This window comes from Haliotis asinina, chromosome 10, assembly GCF_037392515.1.
Source record: "Haliotis asinina isolate JCU_RB_2024 chromosome 10, JCU_Hal_asi_v2, whole genome shotgun sequence".
NCBI classification, from domain to species: domain Eukaryota; kingdom Metazoa; phylum Mollusca; class Gastropoda; order Lepetellida; family Haliotidae; genus Haliotis; species Haliotis asinina.
Window position 1 is genome coordinate 17,134,215 of NC_090289.1, and position 19,649 is coordinate 17,153,863.

The following is a 19,649-nucleotide window of genomic DNA, read 5'->3' on the forward strand; positions in this document are numbered from 1 at the left end:
GTCTATAAATAATCAAGTCTGGACTAGACAATCCAATGATCAACATCATGAATATCGATCTATGCAATCGGGATGCCGTCTGAACCAAGCCAGCGAGCCTGACCTCCGATCCTAGTAGTCGCTTCTTACGACGAGCATCGGTTGTCTTAACGGATTCAAAGACAACTGTAGGTTCATTAAGGCCACTTACGGTACGTCCCCAACGTTGTTAATCTGCAAGGTTTATTATAAGTTGTTCACTGGTCACGACTCGAGGGGGCCATGGGCTCATGTACCCTAGAGGTTTGTTTATGTTCCTCTCGCCCTGCGGGCTCGTGGAACATAAACCCCCCAAGGGACCAGTGAACAACATATTTATCTTACCGTACACCTGAATTTTAATCTTGAACTGTTTGAAGCACTTCTGTTGAATGCTAGGCTAATCGCCATTTTCCAGACAGATTTAGAGTTAACTCCCTTCCACCGATTTGCAATCACAAAACATCGGTAATTTCCCTGCTTGATGCGTGATTCAATGTTATTCGAGATAAAAAAAAGTACTACCATGAAGCACCAGAAGAGTTCGGAATGCCTAGCGGTGTACATTGAAAATAACAGAAAAGCGCTTAGCCAATCAGAAAGTGGCATTCATGTGTGAGGTAAGATTATGTTTCGTGTACCAACAGAAAGATGCATCAGAAGTATTCAAAGACGGCTATGCATCTGCTGCTTGAATAAGTGTTAGCTACTGTAATTCACTTCATAATATTATCAAGTCAATTCTGTATCAACACAGACAAGGATGTGCTGCACTCAAGCACATACATCAACACCATTGAGAAAACGACGAATCAGAAGTTTGTTGAGCGTCGTCGCGTGGCTGGTATTTCATGTGCTAAACTTTTCGCGTCATTAAAGAAATTTATTGCTTACTTTGGATAATTTGGACTCACAAATGAATTCGAGAAAACCGGAAATTTGACATTTCCAGGTCGACACATAGAAGGTTGACTGTATGTATGGAGTAGGCTGATTTACTAAGATCCTTCAGATGTGGACCAAGAAGTGTTGAAACAATTATGAAATAGAATACGAATATTAATTTCTGTACAAGTTCATAAAATCTACGTAATTTTGTCAGAAACCCATGTAATAGAATGTGTGGGGTGTGACTTGATTACAAAGACACTACCACCTGGAATCATTGAAACAGTTGTGCGATAGTAGTACTGTTATGGCTGGTCTGTGTTGCACGGTGTCATTCACATGTAATGATTGCGTGTTGATTTACATTGTAGAACCCTCAAAAGTGTCGTCATTTGAAGTTCGAAAACATTTACCGCGAAATAACGTACATTACACGTCTATAAACTGTTGCTACATGCTGATTTAATATGTTGTTAAACGATGTAAAATTTGTATCATATAGTTAAGATTCAGTCTAAGTCCATCATAATATTTTCTCAATGATAATTAGTTATCAGAAATGTATTGCCAATTACTCTTACAATTGTAATCAGTATTATGGAAGATACGATTTTTTCATTTTTTGGAGTCAACTGTAAAGCTGAAAATAAAGCAGGAAATATATGAACCTTATATTTGTACTCGACAATGTATAAATTTTCGTTGGACAAGAACCTTTCATGTGTGCGCTCTGATCGACGTCATCTGGTCATTTCTCTAAGGGTGACTACTCAAAGAGTGGTCAGGAGATCTCGTGTTAACACAGGCGTGTTCTGATGCCATTAGGCACACTTCAGACATATCTGTAAAGTATGCCCTAGCTCCATGTTTGTCAAGTCCATCTGCAATACTGCACTAATATTCCGCATTAGTGTTATTATCTGTTAGACCGGAAGTCTCTACAAAGTGTTTCGCCGAAGCATGGGGCATGTTCAGGTTTATCTCGCTACTGACTCAATGTTCAACGGGTGCATTACAAACAGATAATTTAGCCAATAGCTGTTGTCCGGGGACCATGAAGAAAAATGCTGGTGTGTAAGCTCCCATGGCGTAACTTAACGTATCGTATGTTCGGTTAAAGCAAACATCCATACTTGTTATGGGCAGTAGGTTTCGAGGAGGACGTAGTTCGTGTCAAACAGCTGTAATGGTCAGTTGGTTGTTCGCCAGGATTGATCCTCTTAGTTTGCCAGCAGGATGTCTGAACTTTGGTCTCCCTTTACATCCATTAAACTGCCAGGCTTTAAAGAAAATAAAAGCATTACAATACCGTGACGATCCAGATCAGAATTGCTCCTCTGTAGCAAGTGTGTATCGTAAAAAGTGACTGACGGGTTTGGGTTTTTAGACGCGCTGACTTGGCTGAAACATCGATTCTCATGCTGTTGATCACTGTTTTGCCTAGTCCAGGCACAGCCTTTCCCACACTGCTATCATACAGTGTTAAAAGGAAGACCGTTAGTGCTAAATAAAAAGTTAATGTCCAAACACTCACAAGGATTCTTAGAGGGACGGAGAGCGGTTGTCATGGCGACTTGGATAACATGGTCTCATCGTGGAGCCTCACTGGGCGAGAACCTTAAACTGGGCACCGTTTCGTAAAGCTAATACGACTGTCGTATATCCTTTTTTGTACCACAGACTAAAGACAGTCCTATAAGCTACGATATCCTTGAGAAACCGGGTCATGTGTTTTAGATTTACACTGTAATCTAAGTAAACGATTCATCTCTCTATTGATGACCACTCAAAGGGGACAGGAGACACTTCAGATAATCTGAAGCGTTAAGAAGGGTGTTAGCTCTTGATGATCCGTTGGTTTACACACGATTCTGATACAGGCTGTTGTAATGAAAGGTCACGATCCACAAAGTGCTCGTACCGTTAAGACCTGTCGTATCTCTGTAGATTATCACAGGTTTACGACCTGTCTTATCTCTGTAGATTATCACAGGTTTACGACCTGTCGTATCTCTGTAGATTATCACAGGTTTGCGACCTGTCGTTTCTCTGTAGATTGTACGAATGTCGTAGCGCTACGAACGCTTTGTGGATCTGGGACCCTGAATGCTGATGTATTACCTCACTAACGTTACATATATGAGGACGACCTGTGATCAGTTTTACAGGCATACTGGTATGCAACTTTATATATTGCAGGACCCTCAACAGTACGCCCCAGGAAGGTATCAGGTGGGAAAAGCATAACTGTTACTCAATATACCCAATAACACTAACATCTCAGATTCTCTCTCTAACTAACCTAAAGTTTCCAAGTCTGTGTGCCATATTTAGATCATTTTCCTTGATATACCAGTGTACAATTGAGTTAGTTTAGTGTTATGCCACTTTCATCAATAATCCAGCGATATCACCACAGGAGGCACCACAAATAGGCTTCATACGTTGTACCCACGTGGGAATCGAACCCGGGTGTTCGACCTGACAACGCTTTATCCACTAGGCTACCCCTCCTCCGCTACCAATGTACAAAGCGTGATGCAGACATACAGGGGTTACTGATCAACGTAATAGCTATTTGGTATTATTTCGGGACAGGCATTCTTACTTTCCAAACGAAGTCGAAATAGAAACTGCATCAAAGTTCAAGGTGCGTGCTTGTTATAACTTGCTTATCCAGGCTTTATGTGTGCAAAGGCACGTTGCTGTAGCCTAGTGGTTAAAGTGTTCGCTCGTCACGCAGAAGACCCGGGTTTGATTTCCCCCATTGAGGTAATGTGTGAAGCCCATTTCTGGTGTCCCCGCCGTGATATTGCTGGAATATTGCTAGATATTAGGAGCAAAGGGGAATATTCGGAAAATACATGTCCTGTACGTAGGTTTGGATATCTTTTATGATGAACATTGAATCCTATTTTACTCCCTCGAGGTTCCCTCTGTGACAAAATCATTCTTGATCACTTAACGACCACGTAGGTACAGTCAGCTGTCTGGCATGCCTGAAGCTCTACAAAGCTTCCTGTCGTCATAATCTCTGCTTGAGTCACGCGAACATGACATAATAGGGGTACATGGGAGTTACGTAGCCACCCATTTCTTATGCCAACACCTATAGGATCTCTTTAAAGCCTCTTGTTATCTAACCGATATGACCTCCACGACGTCTATTTTATACTAACGAACTGTGTGTTAGTCAGTCAGCTATATATGCTGGCCATGTTAAATCAATATAGATATTTTATTTCTTTTTCATATTAATCTCATAGTAGCCAGTCTGTGGTAGAAGAAGGTAATTGATTGCGAAGTTCTGAGCCGCATATGGAAATACTTAAATTGAAATAATTGATTTCTCAGCTTAACCCGCTTCAATACACGTTGATGCCCGATTGCCATACATGTTGACTGTAGTGATGGCAACATCAACAACTTGTCCACCAGAGCATTGTCTTGTTGGAAGATAACATATCTCTCCTTAGTTCAACACGTCTCGTGTGAATTTTGTACGCTTCGAAGATGCCTCAAAATATGTCGCGTGTATTGCTTCATTGTTTCACACGTCATCGTATCTCGTATTTGCGTTGAGAGTAGATCGATGTTCGTGCTGTCGATCACAGAATTGTATGGCCCACATTCGATTATTTTCAGACCACTGCCATCTAGCTTGAATATTGCTGAAAGCTTCTCAAAACTAAACTCGCTCATTCAGTTTTCATTGTTTCCGTCTATGATAACTGAATATGCTGTCTCCTGTGAATGCTCACAGAACCAGAAGGGTGATGATCCCCCATTCACTACTCTGTAATCACAAAATGGCGGAACATCTGAACAGTTGTTGTCTCCAAGACTTTCTATGCCAAGCAAAATTGGACAGCCCATCTATTTAATACAGCACAGGGGCGAGACCATATCTCATGTTGCACTCATATGTCTCCATGTAAAGCTTTGGTGTTAAGCCCTGTTTATCCCCGTACTTGATGGCTGTATACCCAATGGCGCCCTGTGTTACCATATCACCTTATTAGTACATCTGTACCATAGTAATGCACACTTCCGGTTCCGGTATGGAAAAGTGAAACAGTCATGGTGAAAAAGTCAGCATGAGTATACCGGTGGTGATGGCGTTCTTCATTTGAATTTGATATGGATGATGGAAAGCTGATCGAAAACTCATTTTTGTCTTCCCGCTCCCACCACCTCAACTTCCTACATGCCCCACCAAGTCACACCATACATGATAGATTTCAGAAATATTGAAAACTAATTAAGTGGAGAATTGCAGGCAAACTGATGAACACGGTTTACATATTTGTTGTTATTTACACAAAGAAGTATGTAAAATATCTTTGTTGAATATGTAATACATTTTGCGAACTTCATAGCTTGTACTATTGTTTTACTCTAAGTGTATATCACAGTTACTAGTACATATGACTCGATCAGCGCATATACAACGCTGAATCATATCTTGAGTGAGTGATGTTCCTAATAACATACGATTCCAAGCAGCACGGGCTGACATACATGTCTAGTACCGCTGGTGATGTGCAATGAGTAAAACTGGTGAAATATCCCCATGCAATGATGAATTAAAACTGAACATGATCATGAATATTGGTTCATTCCAGAGAAATCCCCCTCCTCGCTACGGGCGTGGCCACCACTCCGAGATATATCAGGTGGGGTTAATCACTTAACTTATTGCAGATAAACACCTAGTGTCTGAGAGTGACGTTTACAGCCTTCTCAACGCACGATTGTGGCGTCTTGTGTGGACTTTGCATACCCCTCTTTCACATTCTAATATCTCATGTAGTATTTGCGGTGAAAAGTCTTGGTTAAGAAGTAGAATTACAAACAAACGCTAACACAATGCAGACATAATATTATCATGATAGGATTGTTCACTTAAAGATTTAGACATGGCATTTTTCTCCATTTTCTGTGTTAATCTAATCAGCATTTGTGTGCCTAACACCTGCTGACTTCAAATGAACAAAGGTTCAATTTTAGAGATTACATGCTCTGGACTCATTGGTGGATGGGAATTCATTCTTTACATGTGCACATTCTCTTGTTTATACGACCTGAGCACATGAAATGATTGCTCCTTATTGTTCCTGTACTGCTCACCATGCACCAGCAACGACACTGGACGTCATCGTACGACGAACCCGACTACACAAGGGATTACTATGAGTCACGCAGTTATCAGGTGATTTATGATCGTGTAAACACCATGTAAACAACAGTTTGTTAATATAATCAACCATAAATGGTTAGCGTAACCTTTAAAGTCCAAAGTCCAAAATTCAGAAACCGTGGTTCTTACATTTCAACAGTATTCTTTGATTCTAACACCTTCTTCCACTGTTCAACATGCATCAGCAGGGACGTCCGGTTCCTGCATACGACAGCCACGACGAGGTCAGGAGTTGCTATCCGCCACACGGCTGTCAGGTGATATGCACATGTACATGTTGCCGTGTACCCTTTCTCCAACTAACCCCCACACTCTGTATAGGTTGTAGCGTAGCTGCGTCCCTTGGGTGTCACATAACACAAGCCAGGAACTGCGGCTGACTTACTAAGTGCCAGTTTTAGATAAAGATCTAGTTTTTTTCTTGCTTATCGAATAAAACTGGAATCGGGCTGTCTCAAACGGCCTTCACACGACAAGCTAAAGTCTGACTATACATTCTGTATATTGTGAACATTCCAACACTCGCTACCAAAACGAATTTCCGAGTTGACACACTGTTGTATAGAAAACAGGGGTTTGTATTGCTGAAGCGTACACTGAAATCCATTATCAGCGAAAAAACGTAAGGTTATTTTTTTTTATCCGATCGGGTGTTTTTAAGTGAAATTCATAGTATTTCTTTTCCGAGAGGAGATGGTTATCGTAGGCAGGTTTTGGCGTACAAATGAAAAAGTTGTCCTTTCCCGAGTTCCAGGCAACGTTATTCGGTACATAGTGCACCGATTTTGAAAGTTCTGGATTTATTCGAAAGGGAATTTATCTGGCTTTATTTCAGTAAGAATCGCGGCTGTATATTACACAATTTCTCACCCAGAATCCGTCCACAATCGAGAGTGGGGTGTTTGACAACTTTGTGAGCGTTCCATCCCTTTCCTTCTCTATAATATATGTGTATGGAAATCTGTGTACGCTTGTTGGACTCAGGACGTATTATTTTCAGCAATACAAGCCCCTGTGGTCGAGAAGTAGAACCGGTCTGTTCTCATCAACTTTTTCATCAAACATTCGGTGTTGTCAGAAGTGTTGTCAAACTCATGTTGTTCAGAAACAACCAACCACAGTCAACGAAATTGTCACGTGACGGCGCCATGAAAGAAATGGCACTCGACACGAAAGTTTGACGGGTGAAAGCGCTAGTCTGACAACTTTTAAAACTTCAGCTACATGTGTTGTCAAACTTTAGTTTGCAGTGTGAAGGTCGCTTCTATTTGTAAGTTGACCCTGTTCAAAATATGACCATTGGGCGACCAGGGTTAATATACTACAGGGATAGATCACTCGCTTGCTTTTTTAGAGTCTCCCTGGTGCGACATAAAGTAACATTCATTTATACACACAGCCCCTACTATAATGCTGTTGTTATCCAATGTTAATCTTTACATACCACCACCCAATTTTCTTCACGTACTTACATTATTCCATATACGATATGCATGTATTTCTTTAACCCATACTACAATATATCTAGCCTTAATCATTAATACCACTATTCTAACTAACCGTCTTCCATTATATATCGTTGTCTGATGTCTTTGTCCCAGACATGTTTCGATCCTAAACGCAAACACTTTCGTCGTTCCATGGTTTCACGCGTTCAGGATCTAAACATCTTTAGAATTGTGTTTAACAGTTCATTATATACAGGGTTTGAATATAGCAAAGATCCGTATTTGCCTTGGATTCCATTGAAGGTACTGTATAATAGGTTGTTATATATATTTGATATTAGAGATTAGGGATTTCTGCATTTTAAGAACTCTTGTTAGGCATACACCAATAGCAGCCACATGTGTACCACCATATGTCTGTTTGTGAAACCATATGTCTATATCTTCGATCGTGTGTATATTGTATCTTCTCTTCCACCACAAAACTTATTGCCTGCATCTTTCATCCTCTGTCGGATATATCTTCCATGACATATTTATATATATGCCATGTTTCCATTATGTTCCATCACATGTGTATATTTTCCACCACAATATATTTTGGAATCATGGGTCTAATACATCCTCCACCATGTGGAACCCGTGAAGATCTGGGTTACATGCTTGTCGAAAGAGGCGACTAACGGGATCGGGTGGTAAGGCGCGCTGACTGGGATGACTCATGTCAACGTTTTCCCAGTGGCGAAGATCGATGCTGTTGATCACTGGATTGTCTGGTCCAGATTTAATTATTTACAGACCGACACTATGTAGCTGGTATATTGCTGAGTGTGATGTTAAACAACAACAACCCAGACTTAAACCCTTTCAGGATATGGGGAGTTTATGGCGATGACATTCCATGGGCACCTCACTCTGTGGCAGTAGGTGGCATCGCTTGAGTCGTAAAGCTATAAAGGTTTGATTAGAACAATGTGACTACCCCGCCGTGAGTTTAACCTAGGTAGTGTTTACTCAGTCGACAACCCTATATCAGCGCCCATTGATTAATACCTACTACACACATCGGGAACAAACAATCTCGGGTGATAAACTATCGCTAGGACAAATATGTGTTGGGTTTAGTTGGTTTCACTGATTATATAGTGGATTTCACTCAGATGCATAGTTATAGTGGGTTTCACTCAGATGTATAGTGGGTTTCACTCAGATATATAGTTATAGTCTGTTTCACTCATATACATATAGTGGGTTTCACTCAGATGTATAGTGGTTTCACTCAGATATATAGTGGGTTTCACTCATATACATATAGTGGGTTTCACTCAGATGTATAGTGGGTTTCACTCAGATATACAGTTATAGTGAGTTTCACTCATATACATATAGTGGGTTTCACTCACATGTATGGTGGGTTTCACTCAGATGTATGGTGGGTTGCACTCAGATGTACACCTATAGTGGGTTTCACTCAGATGTATAGTGGGTTTGAGGCACCAGTTAACATTAAAACATATCTTCTCATGGGATTTAATTTTAGTTCAAAATGCAGTTTAGCTCTTAAGTCTCATGGAAAATTAACCTGAAGGGAATGACACCAGATTTTCATCCCAGAAAAAGCGGAATTCTGCGTTTGATTTTTACCTGCTCAGATGAAGCATTTAATGTGCTGTCTTTAAGGAAGGTCATACCAACATACAGTTTATAAATGTATGTCAGTGAGTGGTATGATATAACATGGTATCATATGATATGATATGATTTGCTATAGTGTGGTATGATATGAAATGATACATGGTATGATAAGCTATGATGTAATATGGGGTGTTATGATATGATGTGATACATTTGAGGCGATATGGCATATTGCGATATTCCTTTCTATGATATTGTGTGCTATGTTCTTGCATACTATGGGCCTGTGGCCTTCAGTATGAATAAAGACTGAGTGAATATCGTTTTAAACCGCTTTTAGCAATATTCCAGCAATGTCACAGCGGGGCCCCACAGCCACAAAATATGTGTAAACTGACACTAGGATCCTATTATCAATACAGAAAAATCTGAGGTTGTCCACGGTTTCAAAACAGGATATCTCTTCCGGTCATGTTCCGTCATATAACTGGAATATTACCGACTGTAACATTAAAAAACAAAGAAACAAATAAACAAATCTTAACGCCAGGCCTCAGATGTCAAATACCCCATTTAGACAGGGATAATTGACGAGGAAAGTATGTAGGTTGTGTCTGTTACGTAAATGGCTATTCCTAATAAACATGATCAGAGGTATAACTACGATCAAATATTAATAGTACTAAATATAATAATTGAAAAAATTAATCTCCTTATATATGATTCAGGGTTGTATATTGTTGTGTTTCTACTCCAACTGAGATAACTAATGAACCATGCGATCATGAAAGCGACGTAAATCGGCCCGCCCTACACCAGCTTCATGGTTTTCTCACATTGTATAAAGTTTTAGATTGTGCATATGTTGTCAGAAAAATACATGGGTTAGGTACGTGCCATTACAGCGAAAACAAGAGTTGGAGATTCCACCAAAGCGGCACTATTACTTAGTTCAACTGATTCATTAATTTGTTTAATGACCTAAAATAAATGCTCAGACCTGTAGTTTGGAAGATCTTATCTTATAAAGAAGACGATTAAGAATCAACCCCAAATGCCATTACCACCTAAGTCGTAATTAGTTGGAATTAATCGAAGAATGTAGTTTTGTTGTAACTCATCTGGTTGTATAAAGTTTCCTAATATCGAGCTTGACCATTTAATCAGGGCGTATTAAGGTAAACGAGTCCCAAATGATATACACTTGAAAAGTGTATTTGCCCAGCTCAAAACAGTCGCACATATATGTAAACTCAAGCTTCAAAGTAAAACCGTTATTGGCAGCTTTAATACATCGCCATCGACAAATCATTTCCTCTTAGTCTCGTTCCTAGCTACCACCAAACATGGGTGTATTCGTTCTTTGCCGGTCAGGTCATTAGATATAGAGTATACGGTATATCGAAACCAGCAGCACTGATAACGTGGTCTGAACCTTAAGGGATCTGAACACAATAGATATGGTAAACCACATATGTACAGCTAGATTTACGACACACTAGTGCTAAGAGGACCACTTGGCGACCAACCTGTAAACACAGGAAAGGAACAGCTTTTGCATGTCTAGGGCCTGAACTGATATTCTTTCTCGGCATTATCTATTCATTAAAGTTTGTGTATCGATTTGTCGGTGTTACAAAGTGTATGTACGAGGGTCGTTATACGTTTTGTGTATTTGATAATGCATCATACAGTTCTAATATCACAGCAGTTATCATTATCTGCATATCCTCGGTTCAAGTTCATCTCTTGTAATTCGTATGAAGACCAGGGGCCCATACAAACATATTACTTCTAACGTAACAACATGCTATTCTTGTATTTGCCAAACGTTGTTTCATGCCATTGGTTTGTAACATGTAATGACTCAATATCCTTATTACATATCGTCCAAATTTATACTTTTTCTGTATGTCACAATGTATTTTAGACAGCCAGAGCTGTCATATGTTATTGTAGGAACTGCAAAGTAAGTAAAACATTCTTCTGTGTGTACAAAAACATATATACAGTAATATCTCTCCACCATCTCCTTTCGTTGTGCCTCAATCTTAAAATAATCCTCTGTAGTCTTAACGTATTATTTCATAATACATAACGTATTATTTCTGTCTGCTACAAGGCAGATTTATGTTCGAATAAGGATTTAATCTCAGACTCTATGTTATACTGAACAGCAAAAGAAAATCAGTTTTCGAAAAAATGAAATCTTATAAAAGTAAGCATTCATGTATATGTGTTTCTATTTAAAAAAAACTTGACAAAAGGCCAGAGTTGCGTTTCTTTTGCTGTTCAGTATACTGTTCCAAGACTCATGATGTATATCAACTGCGCTATTTCTTATTTGGTTCAAGAAAAACAGCTGTATCTCCACCATACAGTGAAAGATAGACACAATGTAGATATATAGATTTTGGGACATAATGTTTTAATATGAATGGTATGACAGTGGCTCTCCATACTTTTAGGTGAGTGTTTACATCCATGTAGAACGGTATATTTAGATACCCACGTTAAACGTACACAAGTACACTTATAGGACCTGTATTGTAAGCAGTTATATGGAGAATTCACATTCAGAGAACTTGCTATTATTTAATCGCGATATTTCTGCCCGAATCTTCACTCCAGAATACTTTCATCAATAAAATCTAAAGAAAATTAAGCAAGGATTGCAGGATTCCTGTATTCATTAAGAAGTCATTTTCAATTTGCATCATGTTCCTGATACATGTTCACCTTATCATTCCCCGAACGAATCCACATTACGTATTGGATAAAACCTCACCTCAACTCAAAAAACCTCTTCCTGTTTGATAAGAATACTTAAGTAAAGCCTATACTGAAGACCTAATCAGTCCAGACCCACAGCCGACCAGGCTTACAGCTGGAGGACAACTACAAGTTATCGTGCCGCTTCCATTTATTACTTTAGGGTAATTTCTTGTTATTCAGTGGTAAATCAGATGTGTTTACCAAGAGAACTCGTCCTATCTTAGCTCTGGTCTTAATACAGTCATTATAGTGACGAGGAGTCAGGGACGATGGCAGATGCATTTGATATGTCGGAGGTAAGTTGACACTTTCAATGGTATTTATATAAACAGATATTCTTTTGAAATTGTTGTCCTATGATCAGTTGGAAGACTTCCACCTGTGGAAAGGTGTGGACTCGGAATCCATTTCTTTGTATTTAAAACGGGGCGTTATGGTAAATCGGCAACAGAACAACGGATTGTATGTTTCCGAAACATACTAGTATTGACTCGAAAAGAGTCTAATTTCTACCTGTATTTGATAATTATAGTGGCATTAGAAAAACATAATTTTGAAAATGACAATAAATTTACCGTTAACACATAAATATAACGTGTTAATGTCGGTTACAATATTGAACAGAACATGTCAATAGAAATTCATTTTTCAAGGCGAAAAGCCTCACTTCTCATGTGTCACCATGACTGAAATAATGGTCCAATGGCCTACATTACGTAAAACATAAAGAGATAATACATTCCTTTCGTTCCCAATTCCCATGGAATGCATGGGGTCTTATTGATAAAGTGATCATCCCAATCTTATATCACAGACTAATAACAAGCGTTTGGTTTGGTTGTCCCACATTCAGCCGAAATGGTCGTTTTGTGTGGACAATGGTCATATACCTACGTTCCTTGATCGTATTTGTACAAGAGTCACTTGTATGGGTGACATATCCGAATAAAGTTCCTAGGTAAATGATTGTGCAGTCTGTGAAGGTAGTTTCAAAGGATTACATCTGTTCTGTCACTAACATTGAGTTGATATAAGTTTATATATAAATTTCTGTTTAAATGATGTTAGACTCTCCCACTTCAACGTATGCACTGCAAGACAATTCATCATTTGATGCCAGATAACGTAGACGATCCAACAAATTGGGCTTCGGACAAGCTTGGGCGAACAAGAGGCATTCTCCTTAAATCTTTACATTTGACTGGGCGAGTCTTACTAAAACCCATCACCTTGTAAGTTCTATGTGTGTCACTGTGCAGGTTCCAGTATGTAGCTTAACATACAACAGAGATTATGTTCAAATCATTGACCCAAAACAGCAACGACCCTTCTTTCGGGCAACTTTGGCACTTCCCTTCTTTTTGTCCATGTTTTATGGCATAAACCTTTGGTTGTATTGGTCACCATTTGCTTGATTAGAGTCCGTCCCTGTTTCCCTAGGTCATGCACATACAACAGTCGGTGGACCGTCTGGATCGTGTGTCTGGGGGTAGTCATTCAATCTCAAACCTGAGGTGGCGAGTGAATTACATGTTGTGTAATATGCAGGTGGAAGCGAAGGGGTCAGTTAAATAACAAAAGAAAAGAAAAATATCGATGAAAACATTAACTGATAACACTTGATTTGCCATTCCCTGTTATCTTGCACCATGTGTTCGACAAAGTGTAATTATGTTTATCTGAAGCAGGCGAAACTAAGCCACTATTGACATGAAGTGCCATATCAACATGCTATGCTTCAGGGGACTGCGTGTCTGTAAAATATCCAGGAATCGAAATAGGCAAGGAAGAGTCTTATTTCTATAAATGCAAAGCAATTCAGATTAGTGTTATTGTACAAATGATCTCAGAGTAGATATTTTGTTTTGCATCAATAAGAATAAAATTGAAGAAATTTCACTTCTATTCCTTATATAACGTGTTACTTCCTTCTCGTTCATCAGCAGGTAAAGCACGGAGGTTTCGGGAACATTCGACCATGTTGTTTTGAAATGATAACATTTGACATATTATTTTCGTACAGAGGGGTTCTTATCGCTTGGCGGTCATGTGGCTCTTTACATTTATCCAAGTGTCACGGAAGAATGTGCCAGTGCACAAGGTCGGTCAGAGTGCATCTGCTTGTCTGTACCACGACAGTCCAAGGGATTTGCCCCTAGTCTGCACATTGTACATGGATTCGTCCAGTCGATGTGCCCCCAGTCTGTACACAGGATTGCACAGGGGATATGTCCCTGGCCCTAGATTTTCGAAGCACTCGAACTTACGCTGCAAGAGATTTCACTCCTATTATGTACTTTGTAAGGTCCAGGGGATATGCCCCAGTCAATACACAGGAAGGTCCAGGAGATGTGCCCCAGTCAGTACACAGGAAGGTCCAGGAGATGTGCCTTAAGCTGTACATTGTACATGAAAACGGCCAGGAGATATGTCCCTAGTCTGTACATATTCTTCAGGCAGAGTATATTCCTACGACGACCCTGTAAGTCACCTAAATATTCCAAGATATGAAAGAAGTATTTATACATTCTACAATGCAAATATCGTCTGAAGTGACTTGAAAAAATAATATTACACGTGTATGATAATTTGATGTAAAAATATAAACATGCTAAGATATAGTACGAAATCAAATTACCCTCAGCTGTTGTTAAATCAAAGACAGAATCAGTGAAATGTCTTTCGAATTTTGTCTCGTTACGTAAAACCATTTTGTTAGTGACTGGCCTTGAATGTTACATATGTTTTAGGGTCTCTTACGTCTTTTGCTGTAGACTGTTAATTATGAATACTGACAACAGTAAACCCGGGCATGACTGCAAACTTGTACAGCAAAACGCCAGGCCAGATTTGCACATTTTGTAGTCAAACATGCACATGGTAACTTTGATTGTCGATGGAACTCTTCTCGTCGTCAACCCAAATGTCTAGGAATATATCTATGCTTATATCATCATTTGGTCAAGCGTACATCCCTTTGTGAATTTGTATGAAATAATGTATAGCAAACTGAAACACTGTAAACCAGTATTAACAGTATATACCAGTATGAAATACTATAAGGTAGTACTGAATACTGTAAACCAGTATTACACTTTGTAAACAGGGTGAAGAACTTTAAGTCATGAAACAGTATGAAACACTCTGCATGAGTATGAACCTTGTAAAGCAATACTAAACTTTCTTAACTAGTATGAAACACTATAAACCAATACTAAACCTTGTAAACCAGTATGAAACAGTATATAGCAGTATAAAACAATATAAACGAGTATTAAATAATATAAACTAATTTGAAACACCTTGAACAAGCATTAAACTCGGTAAAGCAGTAGGAAACACTATATACCATCAATTATAAACGGTAATATGTTTCTTTAATTCGTAAATTATTTACCTTACTAGATGATAAATAGGTTTTCTACGTGTGCCACCTTGGAAGACATTAGACTCCTCTGTAAGATGCCAAGACAAGAATTTTGAGGCAAAGTCTGTCTTGTAGACACTGGAGACGAGGGTTGGAAATATTTGATTTTCTAATGATTGTCATTGATCCCGTCTTCTCTCCGCAGGACCGGCCAGCTCGTATGAACTTCTTGCGAACTCCGATCACCCAACCCCCCGGGACGGGATGGAACGTGAGCTTTGCCAACGCTGGTTTCGGACTGAACGACCCTTCTCCAGACAGGCCTGACTATGAATCAGATGACGAAAGTGAGGAAGACGACCCAGAACCCCAAGAAACTAACCCCAAAGTGGTCATTACTGAACCCGAAACGACCAGTGACCCATCTGCTAAGTATGGAACTCTTCTTGTTATCTTTGAGTGAGAGAGAGAATGAGTGAGTGAGTGAGTGAGTGAGTGAGTGAGACAATGAATCAGTAAGTCACTGAAGACTGAACGGGTCACTGAAAGAATGTTGTAATGTAAGCGAGTGAATCATTGATATGTGAGCTGATTGGATGTGTATGTTGTCGACCTCGACATAATCTGTAGGTGAGCTTTTCTACCACGACATTCCAGTATTTGCCATCAGAGCTGAGGACAGTATCTAATATATTTTCATTTACAAACAGGCCGTCACGGAAACCAAAGTGGGACATTTTCAAGGAATCATCCGGCGACAGTGTCAGTTTTTCGGAGACACAGAAATGGAACTTGTCCTATAAATTTCTACGAGGATTTTTATGCTGTGCCTTCTTCCTGTTTTGCTTGGGCTCGGCAACGATGTCCAAATTAACTTTCCTGTTCTTAACATTTTACATTAACCCAACTGAGAGGTTCTATTTGAAGTACATGGTCAATGGCACAAGTACACGTGTTTACATGAAGACAGTCGAGTACAGCATGGATTCCAAATGGATATGGTCTCTCATCATCATCATATGTACTCCATACTTCTTCACGGCGTTATCAAGTGTCTGGAAAATAATCTTTAAAAGTACAAGAGAAATGAAAATGTTGCCTTTGGTGGTGGTAAGTATTACCATCTCTTCCTAAATTGATTGTTTGGAGAGTTAGATTATCAGGTATAGCAGAATATATTTAACATACGCAATGTTTCGGATTTCACTTTTGCATAAACTGCCCGTTCTATTACAGCTTTTGGTCAGCGTCACTTCTGAGATTCGAACCTAAATTTTCAGAAATTGGCTTCTCACAATAGGCTTCTTACATTAAACCACTGAGGTGTTTCGAGTGAACACCCGTCTTGACCATTTATACATGGAGACAATCTTGCGATTTTGCCAGATAATAATCAAGACATTCTTCAAAGCGATCGCAGTTGTCAGAGCGTATTTAGTTGACACGTGTCACTCTACAGCTGCTCGTAGACCGGGAGTTTTATGTTTGATCATTTGAAAACACCTGACTCATTGATGGGGATTGTTTTCCAGGCCATACTGATTGAAACGCTACACACGATTGGGCTTGTCATATTGGTCTTCTACATCATACCAAGCTTCGAGCCTCTGATGGGGTGCCTGATGATGCTGAACGTGGCTGTCATCCCAGGGCTGTTGAAGATCTTTGAGGTCACCGACCTCAACAACGATGAAAACAGCGAAGTCAAGAAATTCAAGGAGGATGGGAAGATTCGGATATGTGTACGGAAAATGTTTGACATCTTCATGGTCACGTTGCAGGTTGCTACAGTGGCCGTATGGTCGTACCTGGCCTACACGGTGAAAGAATCCCCTTTGCTGGCAATACTTATTCCGGTCTCGCTGGTCCTTGTCTCCATATCGTGGTGGGACAACTATGTTCACTCAAAGAAGAGGAGTAGTAGCAATGATTCAAAGGGCAACTGCTTGGCACGGATAAAGAGATCTATCAGAAAGAGGGGTTCCAAAATCTATCTCCTCACTTCAATCTGGAAAATACTTTTGACAATCGCCATCCCTGCTGTGATTTTCTCCTGGAGCAGTAATAAATGTCTCAGAGCATTCTTTGTCCTGGAACCAGCAGCAAGGAACTGTTCAGTGTTTCAGAACATCACAATCACTGACTCTGCCCAGGCAAGGGCACCGCCTGCGTCCACAGGCTGCCACCCATACCTACCTTTCTTTGTGGCTGCAGTCAATATCGTATCTAGCATCCTGTGTTACAAGATCGGCAAGTCGGCCTGCAAGATTCTCGCTCAAGTATGGTGCTTTGCGATACCCCTTCTTCTCTCAATACCAGTTACATGTGCTATCATTATCAGCACCTACACATTCAATGATGGGCTAAGTGACTTTTTAGGATGCACAGTACCTTGGATACCGCATGTGAAGGATCACAACCTCTTTGACTTTATGATACAGTACATTGAAACCTATTGGCTTCCAGTCGGGATGGCTTCGTACGTCTCCCTAATCTATATTGCAGGACACATCTTCACACCTCACTGCACCAGGATGGCAAGCACAGAAAAGTACGTATATACTAAACAGCAAAAGAAACGCAACTCAAGTCAAGTTTTTAAATGGAAGACCTAAACATGAAGGCTTACTTTCTTGAGATTTCATTTTTTCGAAACTTATCTCTTTTCTTCAGTTCAATATATTTCCTACCATTCAGTCTTGAGATATTTTTGACAGACTCCATATAGAGCATGACTTGGCCCTTCATCTTAAAAAAGTAGGGGTACTGTACTTTCAATGTACGATCGTCGAAATTGGGAGATATTTGGGATTGAATTAATGTTGATACAACAATAATGAATGTTCTCACCACATTTCATTCAAAGCAAAGCTGTTCGTTCAGTTATCCTCCTTGTTAGGTGACTGGGGTATGACATGAAAATTTCAGGTTTACAATTTTCAGTCAGTAGTGTGTGATTTGACCCTTAAAACCCTGACCACCCTGACCAAGCACAGATGCAAGAAAATTATCGGAAAAAAATGGCCTATAGTGATTTATCGACCTGCCTGAAAAACGTCAAGATTCAGAATGAAACCTCATGCGCATGTAGGAGGCTCAGGTGTTGTGCACGTGCTTCCCATGCATTGTGTTTGCGTGTGGTGAAAACGTGAAATGATGCTGCATACACAAGATGAATGTCATTGTAACGTTCCTCAGTGGGTTTTCTTTCTACCAGGCTTCTTCACAGTTCAGGTTTCCCTACTTTTTCGAAGAGTATATTTCATCACTTCCATGCAATGCTGAATGTCGTACATTAGCCACGATCAGACGAAAACTGTTTGAAATCCAAAATAGTTGTTATTATTGCTCTTGGTTCGTTAAAACAATAATCATGTTCGTGAAACGCTGTGCGGGAACTAACATTGTCTTAATAGGCGCGTACAAGAACAAATCACACAGACGGTAGTGTAAACAGAGATATCATAGTTTATCAGCATGACACCCTAAGAACAACGAGCACACCCAGGTGCATGTGTTGGTCATGTTCACGTGATAACAATCATCGGGTGAATTCGTCGGGTGAAATGTTACTGAGATTTCCGGGTACTCGCCCACTGTACATGTTGAAACAGTTCGGATATTTCACGTGACCTATGTTTCAGACTCTTCCTGAAGCCGCTGTTCTGTGGAATCCTGGTGGAAGAGTCCATTATGCTCAACAGACGAAAGGACGATGAGAACCTTCAGGAACATGTGGTATGTTATCCGTATATATGTATTTCATGTGTGTGTGCGTGCATGCGCGTTTGTGTGTGTGTGTGTGTGTGTGTGTGTGTGTGTGTGTGTGTGTGTGTGTGTGTGTGTGTATGTAATGTAGTACGCACAGAAACAGTCCTGACACAGATTCCACAGAACGCCGCCATGCATACTAACCAGACAGCAGGGCGATCGACGATTATGAAAAACTGAGACGGTATTGCTTACCTTAATTGTAACATAGGTTAGTTTCACCATTAAACAACCCCTTTTGTGTTCTGAATGGTCAGTTGTCAAACATTTGCTATTTTGCCATTGCGTCAGATGAAAGGCGCGTGGTTAGCTTATGAAGATTCGAGAACGTCCCCTGGGGAAAGAGAAGAGGACTACGCAATGGTTGATCCTGATAAGACAAAGGAAAAACTACGAACCGACACCACGCCAAAGATATACATCTGTGCAACGATGTGGCATGAAACTGAGAACGAAATGATTCAAGTTCTCAAGTCAATTTTCAGGTATAGAAAGAGCTGCTAAAGCTAAATGAATATACGTAGTGTTATAAGTATATCTGTTATCT

General features: G+C 39.9%; 1 protein-coding gene across 3 annotated transcripts in view; it reads left to right on the top strand.

Moving 5' to 3' along the window:
- LOC137298038 (chitin synthase chs-2-like) overlaps positions 1–19,649 on the top strand; it is a 40,028-nt gene that overhangs the window by 11,937 nt on the left and 8,442 nt on the right. The window contains exons 1-7 of one of the 3 annotated variants that reach the window (XM_067830075.1): positions 5,970–6,118; positions 6,292–6,363; positions 15,537–15,763; positions 16,042–16,441; positions 16,864–17,882; positions 18,976–19,069; positions 19,394–19,587. In XM_067830075.1, coding sequence (XP_067686176.1) covers positions 6,038–6,118; positions 6,292–6,363; positions 15,537–15,763; positions 16,042–16,441; positions 16,864–17,882; positions 18,976–19,069; positions 19,394–19,587 — 2,087 coding nt within the window. In that variant the 5' untranslated portion in view covers positions 5,970–6,037. Of the gene's footprint in view, positions 1–5,969; positions 6,119–6,291; positions 6,364–12,017; positions 12,261–15,536; positions 15,764–16,041; positions 16,442–16,863; positions 17,883–18,975; positions 19,070–19,393; positions 19,588–19,649 lie in introns of those variants that run through there. The other 2 variants (XM_067830077.1, XM_067830076.1) reach the window with 2 other exon arrangements.